This window comes from Impatiens glandulifera, chromosome 4, assembly GCF_907164915.1.
Source record: "Impatiens glandulifera chromosome 4, dImpGla2.1, whole genome shotgun sequence".
In the NCBI taxonomy this organism is placed as follows: Eukaryota; Viridiplantae; Streptophyta; class Magnoliopsida; order Ericales; family Balsaminaceae; genus Impatiens; species Impatiens glandulifera.
Window position 1 is genome coordinate 16,341,624 of NC_061865.1, and position 19,475 is coordinate 16,361,098.

The 19,475-nt window shown below is 30.2% G+C and overlaps 2 protein-coding genes, 1 long non-coding RNA gene and 3 other non-coding genes across 6 annotated transcripts; 3 read left to right on the forward strand and 3 right to left on the reverse strand.

Moving 5' to 3' along the window:
* Window positions 1–1,405: 1,405 nt before the first annotated feature.
* On the reverse strand, window positions 1,406–2,134 carry LOC124933560. Its single transcript, XR_007098996.1, has 3 exons — window positions 1,990–2,134; window positions 1,609–1,836; window positions 1,406–1,506 (listed from the first exon to the last, which is right to left on the reverse strand). It is a non-coding gene; the product is annotated as an uncharacterized LOC124933560 (long non-coding RNA).
* A 41-nt stretch (window positions 2,135–2,175) lies between these two features.
* Window positions 2,176–2,334, forward strand: LOC124937224. Its single transcript, XR_007099330.1, has one exon. It is a non-coding gene; the product is annotated as a U1 spliceosomal RNA (small nuclear RNA).
* Window positions 2,335–5,143: 2,809 nt separating this feature from the next.
* Window positions 5,144–5,238, forward strand: LOC124937180. The gene has a single exon (XR_007099290.1). It is a non-coding gene; the product is annotated as a small nucleolar RNA snoR117 (small nucleolar RNA).
* Window positions 5,239–5,258: 20 nt separating this feature from the next.
* LOC124937174 lies at window positions 5,259–5,344 on the forward strand. Its single transcript, XR_007099284.1, has one exon. It is a non-coding gene; the product is annotated as a small nucleolar RNA snoR116 (small nucleolar RNA).
* A 9,582-nt stretch (window positions 5,345–14,926) lies between these two features.
* On the reverse strand, window positions 14,927–16,412 carry LOC124934820 (F-box protein CPR1-like). The gene is made up of 2 exons (XM_047475321.1): window positions 15,312–16,412; window positions 14,927–14,980 (listed from the first exon to the last, which is right to left on the reverse strand). Exons 1-2 carry the CDS (start codon window positions 16,410–16,412, stop codon window positions 14,927–14,929), a joined length of 1,155 nt encoding a protein of 384 aa, XP_047331277.1.
* A 2,119-nt stretch (window positions 16,413–18,531) lies between these two features.
* LOC124934822 (agamous-like MADS-box protein AGL62) lies at window positions 18,532–19,095 on the reverse strand. The gene has a single exon (XM_047475322.1). It carries the CDS (start codon window positions 19,093–19,095, stop codon window positions 18,532–18,534), a length of 564 nt encoding a protein of 187 aa, XP_047331278.1.
* Window positions 19,096–19,475: the final 380 nt, after the last annotated feature.

Here is a 19,475-nt window from a genome sequence, read left to right on the forward strand (position 1 = left end):
TCAAACAAAATAGAGAAAAAAATGGAAGAATCGTGGTTGACATCTGACATGTGTGTTTATTCAGTTTTTTCTTGGTAGGAAAAGGCCTATTAGCAATGGAAGACCCCAAATCTGTTTTGTGTAATGGAGGCGGGAGATGTGTGCCGAATTGATATATTTTAATTTTTTGAAAAATAAAAATAGGACAACGAGTTAAACACAATCAAAAGAATATTACTGATATAATCCAACTTTTTTTAAAGTAAAAATTGAAAAACGAGTTAAGCACATAATTCATGACCTTAAGTAAGTTGAGAATATCCACACTTTATTACCGTTAAGTTAAAGAAACTAGGATTATAATCTAGTTTAATTTAAACTTTAGTGTCAATGTCACATTTAGAATTCTATTTTCAGGTTGAAATTGATTTATTATTTGTTTTCCATTGATATTAGTTGAAAATTAATCAACCATCCAGACATCTCTATCATACACGATAAGGATATTTTGGTATTTTTAATTCAGAAAACTGATTTTTAAAAATCAATTATCAAACAATTTTTTTTTTAAAAATAACTTTAACAATGACTAAATGAATGAACTGTTGTTCCAAAACGAATTCACTAGTAGGAACATATTCTTTTATTTAAGTTATATGACATTAATATTTGCTTTATTATAAAGATAGGTTGAATAAATTTTTGGCTTGAACACTAAAAAGATGTTGGTAACTATTTAAATTTTAGAATTAACAGTTGCTCAACCGTAGATATGAAGCAAGTTTACACACTGCTCTACAACCAACATGAAAAAAATGCTATAAGAAAAAGTTTAATTGATCTCAATAAAATCTTTTATCAATAAAATCTCTTCAAATAAACCTCCATTGTTTTTTAAGATGCTCTAACCCAGATGGGTAACTGATACAATTTTAGATCACTAAGTTACGTTTTCACACATTTCCCACCAAAACACCATTGTTGGGTTCCTTCTATGCTGATTTTTTTCAAGAAAGCGTGAGCACTAAATTTAGTGTATAAACTTCTAAAACTAGGCAGAATTTGGTCACTACAATATCTTTGGAAGATTTGAAAGAAAATGTTAAATGGTTTATGGCAAGTAGTCTTTAATATTTCACGCAGAGTTAAGTGCAAATTTGAAGTTCCTTGGTGCTCTCAACTTTTCAGCATTTCTTAGAGTCCAAAGATAAAGATATGTGATAGTGAGCTGCATTATGGACATTTGAAGAAATTCATGTTCTCTATGATAATGAACAGCCGCTCAAATTGGTTATACCTTCCAGGCAAAGAAAAAGGGTTCCTTTTGGGAAGAAAGTATATATGGCAGGAATACTTTATCAAATAGTTTCTCAACCAAAGTTAGGTTTAGTTCATTACAATTGCAGTCACCGTCAAATTAAGACATCACCTGTTTCAGGGTGCATATCTACTACATTCGGCATTCAAATCCCTTCCCCATTTCATTTAGGATTTGAGAGTAAGAAAGTAATTTAAACAACTTAGATTCTGCAAAAACATATTCACAAATCAAACAAATTCATAAACCATACAATTGCATCATATTTCCACTCATTCAAAAATCCCATGAACATTGAAAGCTAGAGTTACCTGAACCATTGGATTCTATAGAATGAACTACCCTAGAGGACATATGCATTGTTATTTTGAGCCAAACCTCCTAAAATCTAATGATGCACAAAACCTTAAGCTTCACTTTGAATCACTTCAGGCTTTCCCCGAAGTTTCATCATTTTGGGCGAATCGATAGTCGATAAGAATCGTCATCAAACAATCCCACTTTGAGTTTATTAGTAAATGCAACAACAATCTAGTTGACTGCAAATTCAAAGAACTTTTACATTAGAACTACCCTTAATTTCATTTCCAGGAGAAAACCCAAAAACTGAACTTAAAATCAATATCACTGAAATTCCTTTGTAACAAACACTGATTACTTCTTAAGAGAAGACAAATGAAATAACTCTTTACCTTGTTATCATCTCACCAAGAAGAACCAGCAGCAAAGTCATAGTTTTTTCTCCCTTCTTCTGATCTTATGAGGGCGGTGTGAGAAACAAGAAGCAATATTACGAGTATTTGTTCCCACATCGGGAGATAAAAGAATTGGTTCATAATTCACGTAATATAAAATGATGGGCCTGGCAAAGGAAATACTTACTTACCTGGACGGGGTATTTGGGCGATCATGAAGGCTTATGGCCTAGGTCAGTGACTTTCATTGCACATAGAAAGGGTGCTTATCTAAGATCAGCCCATTGTGGTTGAATCTACGTCATTATTTGTTGCTGAGGGGCTGCGTTTGCGCGGCCCTACCAATTCTCTAATTCTAAATGTTCCTATTCTCTTTTTATGTTATTCTTAGATTTAGATGTTGATCAAGTTTAACTAAATTTTATTAGTTATATCTATTTAACCAAATTAAATTATGTTCAATATATATATTAAATTAAACACAATAATTTTCATAACAATTTATTATTTTACATTTAAAGAAAATTAATTGAAGGTTTAAAGTTCAATAAAAATATCAATTCTGGAATAATATAACCTAAACTTCATTAGAAATATCAATTATGAAACTCATTAGAAATTTTAATTCTTTAATATGTAGTATTTGTTACTTAGTGGTGGTTCTTTTTGCAACTATCGGATCATAAGTTCAAAAAGATTGACCCAATCAAATGATTACCTTCTTCATTCATTGCTAGACTAAGGCATTCATCATGTAGTACATGTTACTTTTTAATTGTGATTTTTTTTTTTATTATTAGCTAATGAGGGAATAGAGAACAATTATATTATGTGAGGTAACTACCAATAAATTATTTATTCAATGGGTTTAATTTTGAAGACAATAACATCTATTATATAAACTAATTAAAATGAGTTTCTATACTTTATTAATCAAAAATAATTTTAATATTTTAATTGTACACCTAATAAGACCTATTAATAAATAATAAGTAGGATTTTTGTTTGAAAATGATTAATAAGTAGGAATTGAATTTGATTTTGGTTGAATACAAATATTTTAAATTTTTTTGTGTGTATTTTGAAAGAGAATTGCAATATTGTGGAAGAAATTTACACTTTCAATTGAATGGTTTAATCAAAACGCTGTAAAAATTATCGATCCCAATAGTATAAGTTCTACAAATAAGGTATCAATTTTAATGGAAATTAATTTTGTTTCATATAATCAGAATCATTATTTTGAATAATTATCTGAGTTTGATTTATAATGAAACGCTAAAATATAACAATATGTATCCACTTCCTTCTTTCATTTTCTCTGTCCAACAACCTCAAAAACTTATATATTTCACCAAATTTTTATTGTCCCCAACTGGACTGGAAAATGCAACATATTCTTTAATAATTATACAGTACAATCAATTTTGAGATAAAATTAAATTTTAGTTTGGTGTTACAGACAGTTAAATTACCTTAAAAAGATAAATTTGTATCCATTGAAGAAGATAATAGAAAGAAGCATATAAGAAAGTTAAAATGTAACACCCCTCACCCCTAATATACTTAGACCGAGTGAGAAAATATTTGAAAACGTACATACTTAGGCGGAAAAAACCGAAAATTTACGGAAGCGTTATAAATATATAAGTGGAATCACAAAACTTGGCCTTTTGAAAACAGTACCGGCCCTTTACATCAAAAACAAATAAAAGATGGTCCCATAATACAAAAACAGTGGTCTTTTAAGTACTAGACCATAAAAGTACTTTGAACTTCTGATTGTCCTTCTTCCCACACACACACCTCCCCTGCACCCTGCCCACCCTCCCTTCATAAGACAACAGACTGCTATGGTTGTATACCTATACCACACAAGTATAGTGAGTCTAAAGACCCAGCAAGCATGTTTAAAGAGAATATAAAAAGACAAGTAAAAGTTGTTTTGTATTGATGTACTGACTTGTAAAACAATTTATAAAAGGGTTAGAACAGAAACATCCTTGAGCACATACTGACCCTTTACATTTCAGAGCTGATCCTGAAAGTTATGAATCATGTTGAGCACATGGTTGGAAGGGCACTCTTTGGAGTTTATCCCTAAAGTCCACAACCTGATTAGACACATGTCTGTGTGGGTAGGATCTTCTAGAGCTCGTCCCAGAAGTCCAGTCCCAATAGAAACCCCAACACATATTTTGGAATCAGACTACTAGAGCTCATCCTGCGTAGCCTTCCTCCCATTCCGTCAATATTCATACATCATTGTTCACAATGATTCCATAAAACGTTTCATACTTTGGAAAACAGATCCTTGTTTAGAAAACAGACCCTTGTTTATAAAACAGTTCATTCTTTATAAAACAGACCGCTCTTTTAGAAAAGGGACCCTTGTTTGAAAAACAGATCAGATTAGCCTTTGGAAAACAGATGGTACCTTAGAAAACAAATTGTCTTTTTGAAACAGATCATACTTGGTTCATTAATAAAGATATGAATATGCAAGGGAAACATACTATAAAAACAGTATGCATAATTTATAGAATATACATGAGTTATATAAGCAAGTGTGGGTTTCTAAAGAGTGATATAGAAAGATTTTCTTGCCTTATATTTGTTCCACCTAAGAAAACCTTTCTATTTATAACATGTTATTTTTTAAAATTTCATTTTTTTTATAAAAAAGATATATTAAAAATAATAAAAGAATGTCACCTAAACTAAAAAAAAAAAATGCAATATCCCAATGCTAACCTGATAAAAATAAATAATTAATTACCTTCTTGTTGTGTATACTTTATATATAATAAATTTTAAAAATAAATTTAATATTATTTCGAATATAATAGTATTATTTAAAGAGAAAAAAAAAACTAGCCTAACTAATATAAAATAGATTGAAACTGGATCCATAAAAAAAAAATAAAGACTTAAGCCCAATAGACCAAGAATACCGTCATTTCTTAAATTAGGGTTTCTGTTGTCTCATCGTCTAGCTTAATTCATCTTTATATTCACCTATCTCTTCTTCACTGTTATGAACACCTTCACTTGCCATCTCAGTTCTTAGATTTCATCTCTCTTAACTCTTCTTCATTTTTTTTAATAGATTTTTTAATTCCATGTGAAGCGAATATGAGATTTGATGTTAGGCCAGTGATGTTTGATATTGTCCGTACCATCTGAATAACCTTTTTTAGGGTTTTCTTTGACGATGATAATCTATCTTTTAAACGACTGAGGCCTGTTTTTGTTAGATCGATTGAAGGCGATGATGTTTTGAGTATACCATCAAACTAAGAAAGCTTCGTTTAAGAGCTTGTTGATTCACAATTTACAACTCTCTGAGCCTTTTTTTGATCATTTCTTATAATTGTTTTAATTCTGATGATGATTCTTTTGTTAATAATGGAGATATGGAAAATTATATTGTTTTTTATTATTAATGTGGAATAAAAATATTACAACTCAGAATCAATATATATATTGATGAAATTAAATATCACAAGGAACCCATTTCCGGTGAAGGTCTCATTTCATAAGGAGGGTGACGGCGGAGAGAACCAGAGATGATTCCTGCTGAGATGGATGAGGTGAAACCGGCGCCAGTTTGGGATGTAGGTGCTGGTGCAGGGGCATCTTGTGCAGCCACCATGGATACAAATGCAAGAACTGTGGCCATGGCGACTAGAAATTGGGCTGCAAAATTGGCCATTTTTGGTTTGTTAATGAGTGAGGCAGATAGATGATTGATGGGTTTTTGTTTGGAGAAGATGATTGTTTGAGTAGAAATTGTGGGTTTTTATAGTTAGTGTTGGGAAGAATAGGAATAGTGTCAAGTGTGAATGAATTATTATTTTAACATTTTTATGTTTTGAAAATTAGTTGGCACTCAATTTCAATTTCAAACATTTCTTGAAGTCGGCCATGTTTCTTCATCATTATCTCACGTTGCTATTCATACTTTTTATGGGATATTTCGTTTTGTGGTTATTTAAGATTTTTGTTGGATATTTTACAATAATTGTTTGAAAAAATAAGTAATATAAATTATTAGTTGATTGAATTAGAACAATATTTTGGTAATTTATAAGATGAATTGAGTATTAATGTAATTTTTCTTTTTATAGAAACCAACCAATTTAGTTGTCAAAAATCTGTTTGACATTCCCTTTCTTATACAAACAAATCTTATAGTTGTAGATGAATATGATTTTATTCAATTTTTATATTTTGAGAATAAATGGTTGGATAAATATTAATATTAATTATTTCTAAATTATTATTTTCATTTAATCATCTCTTAAATTATGAAATTAATTTACAGCGTTTAAATTACAAAATGAGTTGCGGCATTAATCATCTCTAAGACTCGTTAAGCTGCGGCATTAACGAAAATGAGTTGTTGAATTCTGAAAGGGAGTATCATTAAAATCCTAAAGCAAGAGTAACCTACTCGAATAGGCAAAAATATCTCTTAGGACAGTGCTCAACACGCCTCAACTACAAATTTCTATAAGTTGTTTCATATAAGTTTATTTAGTTATAATTATTTGTGGAACTTAACATTTTTGCGTTATTCATATCGATCTACTTCCAACCTAAATCAGAGAGAAAGTTATAAGAGAATAGATACCTCCAAAATTTTGGAGAAAAAAATGAAAATATTTAGATTATAGGGAATATAAATACATGGAGAGTTAAATTGTAAATTTGTTGGAGGAAGGAAAATAAGTTTTGAAAAATGAAAATTATGATTTAATTAAGTAATATATATTTTTAATTTATAAATATTATTTAGACTCGTATACCAATATATTTAATAAATTTTTTATTTTATAATTATTGTAGAGTGTATTATTAATTATTTATTTGTAAAAATGTTTTTTTGGTATTAAAATTGTAATGTCAAAAATCGACTCTTCCCGAGAAGGGTTTTCGTTGATCGATAGTCGAGCACCATAACTCATATTCCTCTCGAGTCTCGAGTGAGACGAAGAACCAAAATGGTAGTCTTGATTAGAATGAATTTAAAACATCGATTTAGACTAGCTTTAAATTTTTTAGAGTGATCACTTAATTTACAACTCGAGAAATTAAGAAAGAAAAGTAGTTTGTGTGTTAAAACACATTTTAGAAATTATGTTCATGGTTCGATGTTTGGTTACACGTGAATAAGGCCTCCCGTTCTATATCTCACGTGCTTGTCACATTATAGTATTTACTTTAAACTTTTGACTATTAAAAAAAATATTAGTCTACACCTTATTTGTTTATTCAATCATTGGGATGCGTCTAAAGGTAATCCAAGCATAAACATGTGTCTAATATTGTATAATTTTGTTCCTAAACATGTCTATGTCATGGTCCTAAATCTAAAAAAATAAAACACTAGTACCTATATACGAGTAGCGAAACATGGGAAATGGTATGGATCGTTCAAGTATGATACTCCAGTCAATCATGAAACCAACATTAATTCCTAGCTCCAATCGCCCAAAATCTGAAAGCTTCGATTGATTCAAAAATAGACCTCGTCGATCTCTCGCTCTCCTCATATTTTCCTTGTTTCTCCCCTTTTGGGGAATGAGAAGACCCTCCCTTTTCTAGTCCTTCTTTCTCGGCCTCGTGATACTCGTGTATCTTGGGTTGTTTGGTGTTTTGTTCAGAACCTTCTAGGGCATCCACCTCTCAAATAAGGGAAACAACGTTTTCAGAGGATTCAACTCCAATTACAGAAAAATTATATATCAATAGACAATAATCATATATATAAAGACACAAACCTAAAGTTATGTCCAATACAAAGACATGGCTCTATTAAATCATATATCTCACCATTAGATTACAAGGTCGAATATCCTTCTAGGGCATCCACCTCTCAAATAAGGGAAACAACGTTTTCAGAGGATTCAACTCCAATTACAGAAAAATTATATATCAATAGACAAAATATTGTTAGGGAAAACAATACACAAACCCTAAATGGACCAGAACCGACAATGTCGGACATGGACTTTTCTATTTAGATGATTAGTACACCCAAAATAGACTTCAATACTGATTCTCCAGCCAGAAAAATAATCTCTAATGAATTCAAAAATCCGGGTAATACCCAATTCAGAAAATGGTTTTTTGAAAGTTTTCATATTTCAGAAATAAAACAATTCGAAAAAGAATTTTATGAATTATGTACGGTTAAAAATGCTTAATCCCTTTTACCTCTTGGTTCATAAGCACCTATGTAAAAAAATTATATTTCAGTAATTGAAAGAACTTTTAAATTAGAATCAGGTAAAACCTATTTAGGGACATATCCACCTCAACAACCTTTCCATATTGAAAAGGGAGAGAAAATTATAAATTTCGCGCCATACAAAAATTTAATTGAAAATGATACACTTCCAATAACATGCAAGCATATTAATAATATGTTTGAACAACAAAATTATACAAGTCTGTTCCTAAATATTCTAGGAGAACAATTACAATCCATAGAAAATAAAATTGAAAAATTAATAAAATTAATAAATGAAATCAAACCAGGTGCGTTAAAAATAACCCCAAAAGAAAAAGAAGCCTTACCAACCTTCCAACCACCTCCAATCATATCTGATTTAAAACTAAGGCCAATGCAAGAATTTGAAAAAATTCTTGAAGAAAAATTTAGCAAGCTAAGTATTAAGACCTTAGACAAGGAAAATAGAGATCAGATTAATAAAATAGATAAATGGGCTGATAAGCCTATATAGAGTAAATTTTACTATAATAGACCAACACCAATGGATGTTTTACATGAAGAATACACAGATACAATTGATATTAGTTATTCGGGAAACAAAATATATGAATGGAATATTGATGGATATTCAAACAAACAAATTTATAATACAGTACATAGGATGTTAATGTACTCAAGAGTTTGTAAAAATAGTAAAAATAGTGATAAAACAATAGCGACAATGATTGTTGTTGGATTTACTGGACAATTAAAAAGTTGGTGGGATAATTATTTTTCCCAAGAAAATAGAGATTCTATTCTTAACACTGTAAAACAAGAAAACAATAGTCTAACTGAACATGCGGTTTATACGCTAGCGATTAACATCATTGAGCACTTCACGGGAAGGTTCAGTGATTATAGTGATACAATTAGAACATTATTACAAAATCTAAGGTGTAAGACACTTTCAGATTTTAGATGGTATAAAGATACATTTCTAAGTAGAGTTATGGAACTCCCAGAATGTAATAATGTACATTGGAAATCAAAATTTATAGACGACCTTCCTAGCCCATTTGCTGAAAGAGTCAAAAGAAACCTCAAAAAGAGTCATTCGATGATACTATATGAAACCTATACATATGGGGTATTAATAGATACTTGTATACAAGAAGGGGTAGCCTTATGTAATGAAATAAGGTTAAACCAACAAATTAAAAGACAGAGTCAAAGTGAAAGACAACAATTAGGTCAATTCTGCCAACAATTTGGTATAGATAGTCCTACATCTAGAAAAGAGAAAATGGTGAAATATAATAAGTTTCACAAATATAGAAAACCACTCAAAAAATACTCAGACTTAAAACATGAGAGGAGGGAAGAAAAGGCTAAAAACAAGTCAAAAAATTTCAAAAATAATAGGAAATGCCACAACTGTGAAAAATTTGGACACACATCAAAATACTGTTGGACAAAGAAAAAAATTAATAATCTTGAAATTCCAGAAGACACAAAAAGATTAATAATCCAAACTTTACAAAACTCATAATCTGAAGAATCTGATTCAGATTCAATAATTAGTGATTCTGAAATAGATGATCTAGATAATGAAAATATTTCTGAATTAAGCTCAAAAGACCCCGAATGTGAGCCTTGTCGATCAGGATTGAATTGTCCTAAAATAGAAACAAATAACCTAGATCAAAATATTGACAAATCAAAATTATATAGAATCATATCTCAATTTTCAGATATGAAAGTTAATGTTTTAACATCAAATCATGCTTTTGAATTATTAAAAGCCATTGAAGACCCAAAATTAAGAATGCAGATCATAGATCAGTTTAATTCTGAAGAAGGAACTTCATCCTCTAAAAAAGAAGAGGCAGAAGAAAAGAGGTTAAATTATAATAATCATAATAAATCTTACACTATGAGTGAAGTAATGAATCAACTTAGACACAAGATTCAAAACAAAGAAGAGAATACAACTCTCACAAATCTTTACAAAGAAATTAATAATTTAAAGGAAGAAATTAAAATATTAAAAAAGAAGAATATTATACAAGAGTCTAGGATAACTAAGCTTGAGGATAAACCTCACGAAAATAATCAATATAATGACAACAAAACAAAAATTGAAGAAAATATCTTCTCAGAAATTTTTTTATCCACAATAGAAATGGTTAAATCCCAAAAATGGCACATAAAAATGTCTCTCCCAATAGATAATCATTATACAAGGTCATTTACTGCCCTTGTTGATAGCGGATCAGATTTAAATGTTATTCAAGAAGGACTAATCCCTATTAGGTATTTTCATAAAACAAGCCATACCATGTGGCATGCAGGTGGGGATAAACTCCAAATCCAATATAAGCTGCCAAAAGCCTATATATGTACTGATAATAAGTGTATTCCTCAAAGTTTATACTTGCTAAAGATATATCAAATCAGGTCATACTTGGAACCCCATTTTTAAACACCATCTACCCTATTAAGATGATTGATAATAAAGGTATTATATGAACTTTCCAGAAACATGATATTTTTCTAGAATTTATTGTGGAACCATTTACTAAAATGTTACATAGTATATATGATCATATCAAAGCCAAACAAGATCAAATATATTTTCTAAAACAAGAAATAAGTCTTATAACAATAGATGAACAACTAGAAAATCCTAAATTACAAGAAAAAATAGCTCTACTAAAAGATCAACTTTCAATAGATTTTTGTAATGAACATCCTAATGCATTCTGGGATAGAAAGAAACATATAGTTTCACTACCATATGAGGAATCTTTTAATGAAAAGAATATTCCTACAAAGGCAAGACCTTGCCAAATGAATTCAGAATATCTGGAATTATGCAAAAAGGAGATAGATGCGCTATTACAGAAAGGGTTAATAAGTCCATCACAATCACCCTGGTCATGTACGACTTTCTATGTAAATAAACATTCAGAAATCGAAAGAGGCGTGTCAAGGTTAGTAATAAACTATAAACCCTTAACAAGGTATTAAAATGGATTAGGCATCCAATTTCTAATAAAAAGGATCTATTAGATAGGCTATATGATAGTTTAATATTCTCAAAGTTTGACTTAAAATCAGGATATTGGCAAATTCAGATTGAGAAATCTGACAGATATAAAACAACATTCAATGTCCCTATAGGACATTATGAATGGAATGTTATGCCGTTTGGATTAAAAAATGCTCCATCCAAATTTCAAAAAACTATGAATAATATCTTCAATCCTTATAGCACATTTATAATTGTTTACATTGATGATATATTAGTCTATTCAAAAACAATTGAAACCCATTTTAAACATTTAAATATGTTCAAAACAATAATAACTCAAAATGGATTAGTAATTTCTAAACCAAAAATGAATCTTTTCAAAACAAGAATAAGGTTTTTAGGTCATATCATTGAAAAAGGAAATATTACTCCTATTAATAGGAACATAGAATTTGCGGAAAAATTCTCTAATATAATCACTGATAAAACACAGTTACAAAGATTTTTAGGCAGCCTAAATTATGTGGCTCCATACTATAAAAATCTAACAGAAGATACATCAATCTTATATGAAAGACTGAAGAAAAATCCAAAGCCATGGTCAAACCATCATACAGATGTTATTAAAAAAATTAAAAATAAAGTAAAGGTACTTCCTTGTTTAATGATAAGTAACCCAAATTGGGAAAAGGTAATTGAGACTGACGCCTCTGATATAGGATTTGAAAGAATATTAACTCAACTAGATCCAGAAACAAAACAAGTCTATCTTGTCAGATTCCATTTAGGAAAATGGAACAATTCTCAAAAGAAGTACGCGACAGTCGCCAAAGAAATTCTTGCAATAGTCAAATGTGTTTTAAAATTCCAAATTGATTTATATAATCAAAAATTTATTATACGAACAGACTGCAATGCAACTAAATTCATGTTCCAGAAAGACTTTAAACATGATGTATCAAAATAAATGTTCGCCAGATGGCAAACTCATTTAGCCCCATTTGATTTTGAAATAACATACAAAAAATGGATAAATAATAATCTTCCTGATTTCTTGACCCGTGAATTTTTAAATTTATAGGAATGAGCGGAAGGGGTTATGAATCTTTCTCTAATAGAGGAAGAGGATCTTTCTCTATTAGAGGAAGAGGGCGGGGCAGAACACCAGAGATCATATCTCAATATGGTAAACAAAAGCTGATAGCAATGGATCTCTCTCAAAGTACGGACAATCAAAAGGACAATCCAACGTACGCCATAATACTGGGAGATGAAGAATCAAAATCTAATAATATTGGATTTATGAGAAATGAATATAAAGAAATTATATTTCTCCTAGAAGAAAAAGTTCTCAAATGGAAAAGTGAGCCATGGAAAATAATGCAAAGGTATTTGGATAATACATCCACACCATTGAGGACTTATAAGACCCAAATATTTTATGAACAAATATTTATTCAAAGTGGGTCATGTGAAATATCACATTTCTCTGGCGCAAACAAAGAAATTTATAATTTCAGCAAAATAATAATAAAAAAGACAATTTCCTTCGAAGATTGGGGAATATCCCCAATGAAAGAAAGAGAATTACCGTTTAATAAAACAACGACAATCAAATTTAATTATTGGGATTATTGTGATGCCTTCAATAAGGCACTAAATTATGAGAATAATAAATATAATTCATGGTTCATCAAGGTATGTGCGAATGTCTATAGAGGAGACATTCCCCACTAGTTCATAGACTGGTTTTACTGTTTTGGTCCTAGCTCAAAGGTTTTACCAGAAGAAATCAAGGTCCTATTTGATAAATGGAGCGAGGTATCTCCCCAGCTTCTGAAAAAACAAGAAGCTAATTTATATATTGAAGGAATAACTTCATGTTTCTTTTTACTGAATTTTCCATTCCCTGGATTTGGAAATGGATTCCTGAATTTGGTTATACCAAAACAGGCATTCCTTGTCTATTTAGATCATCTCACTATAAATTTTGGGATAAAATAATGAGAATAGATCAGGAAACAAATGAACGATTCGGGAAGGAGACAATGGACCTCCTACACCAGCAAATAAGTATGTATGAAGAAAAACGATAAGTAGCTGAAGCACCGTCCCCGTTTGATTATATCTCCAAAAAATTTTGAATGAGGTCAGAGAACTTATCAAAAAGCTAGATGATATCTGCATACATTGAAGAAATGAAGAAAAACTTTATGTCTAAATTTGAAGATGATAATAAATCAAACAAATCAGATTCAACTATGGCATCTGATTATCTCCAAGACGCTCAAAGTGATGTCGGAATTGAAGACATTTTCGAAGCAATCAAAGACACCTTGGTTGAAAATTTTTCAAGAAAAGACGTTGGATCATCATCGTCCAGCCAGTTCAAGACTTAAAGAGGAAACAAGATCCGTAAGGTGCGGGAAAAACTTATCCCGGGAATCCCGAGAGGCACTGTTTGCAGAAAAAGAAGACAAGATCCGTAACTTGTGGAAAAAACTTATCCCGGGAATCTCGGGAGTCACTGTTCAAGTTTTAAACTTTTGTAAAATGTTTTCCTATAAATAGTTGTTCATGTTTGGTTGGTAGGGGAGGCGAAAAACGACCCCTGAAGTCTGTATTGTACTCTCTATCTATCACTATCACCCTGTTGTAATATATTTCAAGTTGGATCAATAAAAGTTGGAAGGACAGTGTGTTTAGCCTTTAATTCCGGGTACGTTTTTATTCTCTCTACGTATTTAACTATATGCTTTAAATGTTAAGCCTAATAGGCTAATTTAGTTTAGTGTTGATCATGTCGGCTAACTACCCTACCTAAAAAAAAATTAATAAATAATTAAAGCTTATCTTAGAAGTTTGAATGGACATCAAGTATGGATTTGAAGTGCCGATCCCTTTTATAAAATGGTACTTTAATTTTGTGTTCCTGTTTAGTCCTATTTGGCCACTATTTAGGCACAGGCACGTTGGACATTTTAAATTAAAGTTAAGTATCCCGAACCCAACTGTTATTTCAATTTTATGCAGGTATCAAGTTTTCAAGTACTCATTCCATCACTATGCAGATTATTTTGTTATTCAAATCTATTAGATACTAGTATTTTATAATTTGACCTTCAACTATGCACTTAGGTTTCATTTCCTCCATTCTATCACACAAATTAAGATATTATCGAGAATTGTATTTATCTGCATCTATTGCTTGAAAGAATCAAGAACCAAGATTCCGAAGAAAGAAACAGCATGCACAATTCAAAAGATTTTCGTTTAGTTTGTAAAATTTTCAGATAGTGCATCTTAAACCTATCATTCAGCTGGAATAAAGAGTTTCACAAATTAAATTTCAAACAAATAACTTAACTTGAAAAGGCCACTTTAGGTGGTCACATGAAACCTAGATTCTAGTGAATACGAAACATACACCCCATAACTTTGGGGACGACTCCTAATAATACTTAAATGAAAAAAAGATTTGAGATTTAACATAAGGCATAGATTAATAAGATGAATTATAAATTTTGAAATGGTCTTAGAACTCTACAAGTGAGATTCACTGCCAGCCAAGTCATTCTAATTCCAAATTACAACAGTTTCTAGTATGCAGTAATAAACCATGTAACTAAAGCAACTATTTTTTTATATGTGAAAGAATTCTACTTTTTATTTTCCCCTCAATCTTTGACTGTTTGTTTCTTCATCTTTCCATCATCAACACTTTTCTTCATCTGTCAAAAAAAAAATACATTGATCTTGATCAGATTATACTTCAGTTATCAATCATATTCTATAATCGCAAACAAAAAAAACAATGACTTGTATAACACCTATTTGAAATCACTTATTTTTGTTTCTGAATACAACAAACAATAAATCTAATTAAGTTTTGTTTTCAAATATAATCTCAATATGAAATCTGGTTATGAAGAAGCATGTGATATTCACATAAGGATAAAAAAAACATTGAAGGTATATTATCAAATTTAAGATATATATTTATCTATATCTACTCACATTTATTTTCTTTCTTTTTCTTGAATTCTTCTTAGCATTGGTTACAGCTGCTTCAGCTGCTGTAACATCGACGGAGACTAGACTTTCCAAGCAAGAGTAGAAATCAAAAAAAGGTCCCAAATCATGTAACATAATATCTTCAACTGACTCATCTTCTAAGTTATACCAAGCAAGCGAAATATAATCCATCTGGAGCAGTACTTTCTTACCACTTTTTGAATAAGCAATCGGTTTCACAGACTGAAAATTCGGGCTGTCCGTCTGAGGTTCTGTTGGCGGCAATGAAATCAATTTCGACCAATATTCATTCTTCCCACCATATTCATTTAATAACCAAACATCCACGACATTTGAGTAGTAATGACAAGATAATGATAAGTATTCTTCAAAATTATTCAAAGATATAATATAATGAGGACCACTGTACTCAGGCGTTGGAATTACTCGGTATTTCTCTGTACCAAGATTAAAGGCAACAATCCAACTTTTCTCTTCCTCTTCTATGTTTCCTGAAATCCAGTGCAGAGCTCCACAAGCTATGACATTTTTACTTTCAAAATTTGGACAGTGATGAAACTTCTCTGACATATGCCACGAATTTGATCTCAAACTATAAACATTAATCTCGTAATTGATGATGTCCCCTTGAGCATCTCTACCCAACACAGTTCTCACCACTCTGTAATCGTCATTGGTGTTATCGTAACCAAATCCATAAGATCTATCATAGCAACTGCAAGAAGGATTGGCATAAGGCAGTTTTATAGACTTTTTTGTTGATGGATTCCATAAATAGATAGTGTCATCAATGGAATTTGACAAGCAGATCAATCCGTGACAGGACCCGATTGTATACCACCGATATCTAAACGGATGGCCATCGATCGGATGGTTAATGACCTCCGGCGGTTGAAGATCATGGTCGAGGGAATACAAATTCCACCGAAAGAATTCGTGGCCGGTTATCAGGAATAGACTAAGATTGCTCTTGGTTTGTACTGATCTGTTCAGATGCAATTTGACGAAACGAGGGCTACTAATTAGAGAAAGCCAAGATTTAGAAATGCACCTTAAACGGAGTAGAGACTTAACAGGCAACCGACAAAGAACGTTTTCTAGAATCTCATCCGGAAAGAATGACGCCATCTTCTACAGACAGAAGAACAAATGTGAAAATTTTAAACTTTGTTAATCACAGATTTTGATCTTTGGATTGACCAAGAACCCTAAATCAAATAATTAGAGTTAGATTGTATTCAGTATCATTTGAAATACAAAGAAAGAAGACTGTTTCATGCCCGCTACTTACATGGGCCTAGACAGACTTCAAATTAAGAGTATATAATTTTATTAAACAAACAATTTCAACAACTACTTTTAGCGAAGTAAAAAAGAGTGTTAAATAAAGAAAAAGTTTAATAGAGTTCTATGAAAAGAAAAATAACTGTCTTTGTCTCTTACATTTATGATTTTTTTTTAAAAAAGGGTGTAACCATAATAAAAAAAAGATTTGAACTTGAAAAATAAATATTATTATAACATTTAACTAAGTAGACAGATATAATAGAAAAAATATTGTATTGAATAATATAGCATTAAATCATTTATTTAATATATAGACATTACAATTTAAAAAATATAATTTAATAATAATAATATTCGTTTTCAAATTAAGATTAAAGAGAATTTGACAACTTAAAATTATAATGAGATTATAAATATTAATAATATATTTTTCAAGGTTAATAAACTATAAGGGTTAAGATTCATCCAATAATAAATTAGTGAAAAAAAATATAAATTTATATGTATTGATTGCGGGAATGAAACGATAATTGAAAAGAAAAAAACTTCAAGGTTACTCGTGAAGGTTACTCGTGATTGTCGTAATTCTCTAACGATATAATGACATTGTATTGATTAAATAAATTAACGAAAAATGTAGAATTATGTTAGTATGGATTGTTGGGGTGTAATAATAATTTTGATGTTACTTGTGAAAGTATTGTAATTTATTCAACAACAAATAACATTGTCCACTAAATCAAAAAAAATCTTATATGTTTCCCAAAAGACTAACAAATAAAATAGACAATAACTACTTATAAAAAACAACCACGGATAAAAATAACTATAGAGTTTCACATAACTTATAAAAAATTTAGGAGTAGAAATTATTAAGAAAATATATAAGAAAATTTAGAAGGAGTAGAAATTATTAAAAAAATATATATATAATAATAAATTTATTAAAACACTTCATTCATTACTAAAATAATAGGGATGAAGACAGCAAAATACTAAAATTCTTTTACTTCAAATATAAAACATAGTTCTAATATCCTGTTAAAATAGAAAAAATATTGTAAGTATTACATAGTTTACGTTTTTGTTGGATTTTGTCCTAGTTGGAGAGACCTAACTTAGTGGGAGCTTTATTTAGGTTCACAGTATATAATGTGAAGAGACATTATTTTTCATTTAAATTAACTGAGTTTTGAGAATAACAAGAGATTAGAGTAAAAACAGATTTAAAAGTTTAAGGTAACAGCCGGAGAAGATTTTCGTTTGCCAAAATTTGTACCGTTTGATCGACTTCAAACGTTTGACAGTTTGTTGTTTTTTTTTTGGGCTACGTTCTAAACGTTGAATTTTTTTTATTTTTTTTTAAGTTCTAAATCAATTTAAAAAAAATAAAATTAAATAATTGATAAATTAATTCAACGTTCTCTTTTGAAGAATACATTTTCCCATCATGTTTAATCTATAAATATTATACTAAGTTTATAAGGAAACTAATATATATAAACTAATATATATATTTAAAGTGTAAAAGGATTTTTTTAAACTCACTTAGTATAGGTAATTATCAGGGATTACATGGGCTCAAAGATGAACAGATGAAGGAATTTGGGTATTTTAGGTTATTTATGGATTTTGTTGGGAAAAAAACTTGTTTAATAATAATTAAAAAAAAAAAGTAGATTGTTTAATATTTATCTAAGTTTAATTATTAAAATATTAATTTATATTTAATAAAATTAAAGTACGAATATTTTGATATTTTATTTTATGATTTAAATGATTTAAATATTGTAGCTATTATACTATGATATGATTGACAACACTTTAAAACAAAACAAAAAACCTAATTATAAAAAGAAACCATACGAAAGAAAAGAGTTTAAAGAAAAGTAAAATGATAATTTTGTGTCAAAAGTAATATTTGGAATGAGGATATAGTAACCATCAATTTGGAGAATTCTTAAAGATAACTAGGTGGTCCACTAGTAGCTGCAAGCAAATGAAGCGGGTTGGAAACCTCCGATATGTTTTGAGCAACCATGGCCTTCACATTCTCGAGAGACCCTTTGAGCTGTTCAAGTTGAAGATATGTCATCTTCTCAATTGAACCCTCCCACCACCTATGTTCCCTTCCATGCTGCAAGGCTCGAGTCACCGCCTCCCCACGCCTTTTCTCCACCTCCAATTGTTCCTCAACCTCCATGAGTCGAGTATTCATATCCCTTATGTTAGACATCCGGTGAGCCTCTACTAGTTGTTGGGTCTCATGAGAAAGCCCGGAGGACAAGCCATGATTACCCATGAATCGATCAACCAATTCCTCAACACTTGGGTGACCGAATGAGTACACCTTCTTCCCCGGAGAGAAGACGATAACCAACATCTCAGCAGCACAAAGTGTAGTCAGTTCACTGGATTTCTTAAATAAACCGGTTCTTCTCTTGGAGAAGGTAACTTGAAGGTTGCTCTCATTTTGCATTTTGGCCATAGTGATTTTTTTACGCCCTTTGCTTATCCTCACCATAGCTTTTTAAATTACAAATTAAGGATGTTTAGATGAAATATGAAAGAGGAGATGTGTGTATGCATGGATTAGGGAGGGCCTATTTATATAATTAAATTCAAGATTTCCAAGCTCCTATGCTATTTGTGTGTGAAATTCCTAATCAAAATTATCTAATCTAGTGATGTACAAAGCTCCACATGGACCAACTATTTAAAAAAATATATTTTTACTAAATCCATATTCCATGTATTAAATTTTTTACTTTATTTTGCATATTTTTTTTCTTATATTACAAAATTCTTTACCTTGTATATTTTTATTATAACATTAATGAAAATCTTAATAGTATTTCTTTCCATAAATTATTTAAAAATAAATAAATATTAAAGATGTTACTT